This window comes from Empidonax traillii, unplaced genomic scaffold (genome assembly GCF_003031625.1).
Source record: "Empidonax traillii isolate 1590-97213 ecotype Southwest subspecies unplaced genomic scaffold, ASM303162v1 scaffold1474:size192508, whole genome shotgun sequence".
Classification (NCBI taxonomy): Eukaryota; Metazoa; Chordata; class Aves; order Passeriformes; family Tyrannidae; genus Empidonax; species Empidonax traillii.
The window spans coordinates 103,874-108,109 of record NW_020956667.1 but is presented as its reverse complement, the minus strand read 5'-3'; the positions used below and the strand labels follow the sequence as shown (position 1 = coordinate 108,109).

The following is a 4,236-nucleotide window of genomic DNA, read 5'->3' as shown; positions in this document are numbered from 1 at the left end:
AAAAAAAAAATAAAAAAAAAAAAAAAAAAAAAAAAAAAAAAAAAAAAAAAAAAAAAAAAAAAAAAAGAAAAGAAAAAGAGGAACGGGAACAGCCAGGGCTGGATTCCAGTCATGGGACTGAGGAAGCAGCAGAGCTATGGATGTGTCAGATCTGATTTCAGCAACACGACCCGAGGAGTGGCTCATCCCACTCGTTGAGCAATGGCAGGAGGAGGAGGAGGAGGAGGTGAGCTCACCCTAACTCAGCCTTCGGAGCTGCAGGGGGGAACATGAAAAGAAACAATTGCTGAGCACTGAAGGACACAAAGACCTCTTGGCACAGCACAAAGCTGGGTGATCTCAAGGGAAAAGAGTGTTCTCAACCCCGGGGTGCTCAGCTGGGTTTGGGTAAAAAAAAACAACTGGAAACGCTGCAGTTGTTTCTTTGCTTTTGCCACTGGGCTCAGGGCAGGGATAGTCTGGAAAAGGATTCTGCAGAAAGCCGGGCTCGAAAGAGCTTTAATGAAATGCAGATGTTTCTGAGTGGAAGAGAAGAGGAGAGGTATTTACTGCTAGAAAATCGTATATCACAATAAAGAGCCACGAGCCAAGAGAAGCTCTAACTGCAGGACTGAGGCAGGAAAAACACAGACACGAAGCCACACACGGCTCTGGCCAGGCCAGGGATAAAAATAGCCCGGGGAAGAAAAATGTGACGCTGAAAATGAATAGCAAGAAAGCTCCGGGAGGCTCAAGCAGCATTTTGCAGGTCACTGTTGAAGGGTGAGATCCAGTGACAGGCTCCCGGTGCCCAGGGACATGTGGGAATGCCTTCCCAGCACATCTGCGCGGGGATGAGGCGCAGGCACGTGCACAGGGGCCGGCAGGAGGAATTCCTGCCTCTCCGTGGGGCTGCCTGGGATTATAAATGGATTTGGGGAACAGTTGAGACATGACAAGCACTGCTCTCTTGGACAAGAGGGCTTCCAAGGAGGAGAGAATCCCACTTTCTGTCCACGGGGTGCTCAGCCAACAGAGGAACTTCTGTACCTATAAATCCAGCTTAGCAAAAGGCCATTTTCCCTGTCTTAAAGGGAAAAAAAAAAAAAATCTCCCAGTTTCTGTCCTGTGAGAGCTCCTCAGACATGGCCCAACTGCCAAAAAACCATCTGTTTCTTCTTCTCCTTCCAGTGTTTGATCCGAGGCAGGAGGAGGAAAATAACCCCCCCTCTCCTTGGCAACTTCACCTTGTCTGGGATCTGTGTTTCAGCTCAGGGTCATGCACTCCCCCTAAAGCCGGGCTCAGCCCGCTGTAAGCCGAGACTCCCTGCACTTCATACTGCGGATAACTCCGGCTCAGGAGGGTTTTTTTTTTTTAGTCCTGGACCTGCAAACAATGAGTCTCCTGTCTCCGTGTTCCTTACAGGAACCCAGATTAGACGGAGGGCTGGGAAGTTTCTGTAACAAGCCCGTGGTGTTACAGCACCCACAGATAATTAAAACCCCAGCGGGATCAACAGTTCCATGAAGTATTTTTTTCCATGGAACTCTTTAAAAGTGAATTATATATCACGAGCACAGACACTAAAGCTAAATTTGTGCCAGGCGAGATTTCACACTGATGGAATGAATCCCTTCAAGTGTTTCTAAATGCAGGTTAAGTAATTAAAAAGATTGCAAATCGCTGCTCCAAAGCAAGCCAGGCTCTACTTTAGAGCAAGCAAGGTTTTCCTGCAGCAGCATCACGCCCACAACCTTTCCCCCGTGCTGGCTAATAATTAGTGGTTTTTATAAGGCTCCCTTTACTGGAGTGCAATGTCCTACGTGCCAGTCCCGGGACAAACAGGGTGACCCACGGGAAAACCACGCATGGCAAAACTTCTCCCGTTCAGCCAATTCAGCAAAAAAAAAAAAAAAAAAAAAAAGATTTTGAGCCAGCAGCTGGGATAACTCGTGCCAGAAATCATCGGCACCTGACCAGACCATCTCAAGATCCACGTGCTGGTTTAAGAGTCAGGCTGTTCTGAAACAGTCTGAACTCAAAGGGAACCTACCCCCTTTCCCAAATTCACTGTTCCCAACCACGGGACAAACGCCGTGTCCCTCCAAGTTCAGCGGCTCCCGCGGCACTCGAGGAGTGTCGGCTCAGCCGATTAAGAATGAGAAGCGATTCACTCTCCCTTCCAGAGCTCTGCTTTATGTTCTTTCTCTCCCAACATCTGGTTTCCCTTTCGCACAATGAGATTGCCCAAGTTTGGCTGTTCTAGAGCCAGGATTTTCGGAGGCTGAGCCCTCAAGCCCCAGAGATGTCTGGAAACGCCTTTTTTTTTTTTTTTTTTATTTTTCCACCTAATCTCAGCGCTGATCTGGGCAATAAACCCAGCCCAAGGCAGCCGGTCCCTACCTGGCTGCTGAACTTTTGCTCCTGTCGCAGCAGGAGACACGGAAACACCTACCAGGAGCGCAATTACTGCCGTCTACATAACAACACGCGATAAAAATAACAGCGCTTCAATACAACAAACCAGCCCTCAGAAGCCCCACAAACCCCACCAGGGGTTTTAGCAGCAAACAAGCACCTAATTAGGAAAAAAACCCGTCAGTGGAAAGAGCGCAGAGAGCCGCGGGGCGATTTTTAAATGAAAACCGGCGATTTTTTTAAACGAAACCAGGCGATTTTTAAATGGAAATTCCCCTGGGAGGAGCGGGGTCAGGTGAGGCGCTGAGATGGGTTTTGGCGCACTGGCCCCCACTCCTCAGGGGCTACGAACTTGAATATATATATATAAAATATATACACACGCATATATATGGATTTAAATATATAGAGTGAGTTATTTAGATGGCTGGGTGCCCCTCGCCCCGCCCGGCTCGCAGCGGGCAGCGCACCCGCCTCGCCGCCTCCCCTCAGGAGCGGCGAGCGAGAAGCTGAGGGAGCTCCTCACTCACTCACTCACTCACACACACACACACACTTTCCCCTCAAATAACCTCCCGTCTGCCCTTGCCCGCTCACCTCCTGCTCCCTGAAGTGCTGGTTCTGCGCGTCGATGACGCGGATAGTCCTTTTGATGGGCAGCAGCCCCCCGAGCTCATCGTGAGCCACCATGGCGGCGGATCCCCCCCCCCCCCAACCCCCCCTCAGCCCGCGCTCATCGCGCTCTGAGGGCTCCGCGCGCCGCGCCCCGACCTCACCGGAGGGGGCGGGGCCAGCACAGAGACCACGCCCTCGCCTTAACTAAGCCACGCCCTCAAAGCCACGCCCACTGAAGACTCCGGGTACTCCGGGAGCCCCAATTTGTTCCAAAATCCACCCAAAAATTCCTGCCCCTCTGCTCAGCCCTGGGGAAGCACAGCTGGAGTGCTGTGGACAGGTCTGGGCTCTTCACGGCAAGAGACAGGTGGAGGGTGGGAGGTCGGTCCCTTCCAAGCTGACACATCCTGTGACTCAGAGAGCTCCTGGAGCGGGTCCAGGGGAGGGATGTGAAGATGATGAAGGGATTGGAGCATCTCCCTTCCGAGGAAAAGTGGAGGGAGCTGTTTAGCCTGGAGAAAAGGCTGAGAGGGATCCTATCACAGTCAGTGTCTGCAGGGAGGGGGAGAGGATGGACCTTGGGGAAGGGCAGCAATGGGACAAGAAGAACAGGTGGGAACTGATGCCCAGAAAGTTCCACTTGGATGTGAGGAAGAACTTCTTCCCTGAGCACTGAACAGGCTACCCAGGGAGGGTGTGGAGTCTCCCTCACTGGGGATATTCCAGAACCCTCTGGACACAATCCTGTGCCACCTGCTCTTGGGGCTGGACAGGTGACCCACTGTGGGCCCTTCCAACCTGACCCATCCCGGGATTTGGTGAAAAACGGGACCTCTGGGAGGCTCTGCCTGGAGGCAGGACAAGGGGGCACCCACTGAGGGCTGAGGGGGCTGTGCCATCACACCCCACAGGGGAAAGTGCTTTGAAAGCCATCAGGAACTGCAGGGATGGGACAAGGAGTGAGGGATACAGATCCAGAGGGGGGGAATTTAGGTTGGATATTGGGAAGGAATTCCTGGCTGGGAGGATTGGGAGAGACTGGACTGGATTTCCCAGAGAAGCTGTGGCTGCCCCTGGATCCCTAGAAGTATCCAAGGCCAGGGTGGAGCAACCTGGGAGAGTGGAAGGTGTCCCTGCCCATGGCACTGGACGGGATTTAAGGCCCCTTCCAACCCCCGAACATTCCACAATTCCACAATTCTAAACCCTTGTGCTGCTTGTGC

General features: G+C 52.3%; 1 protein-coding gene across 1 annotated transcript in view; it reads right to left on the bottom strand.

Moving 5' to 3' along the window:
• The window catches only part of NET1 (neuroepithelial cell transforming 1), an 11,073-nt gene extending 7,932 nt beyond the window's left edge, over positions 1–3,141 (bottom strand). Inside the window, exon 1 of the mRNA XM_027907462.1 lies at positions 2,996–3,141. Coding sequence (XP_027763263.1) covers positions 2,996–3,088 — 93 coding nt within the window. The 5' untranslated portion in view covers positions 3,089–3,141. The remainder of the gene's footprint in view (positions 1–2,995) is intronic.
• Positions 3,142–4,236: the final 1,095 nt, after the last annotated feature.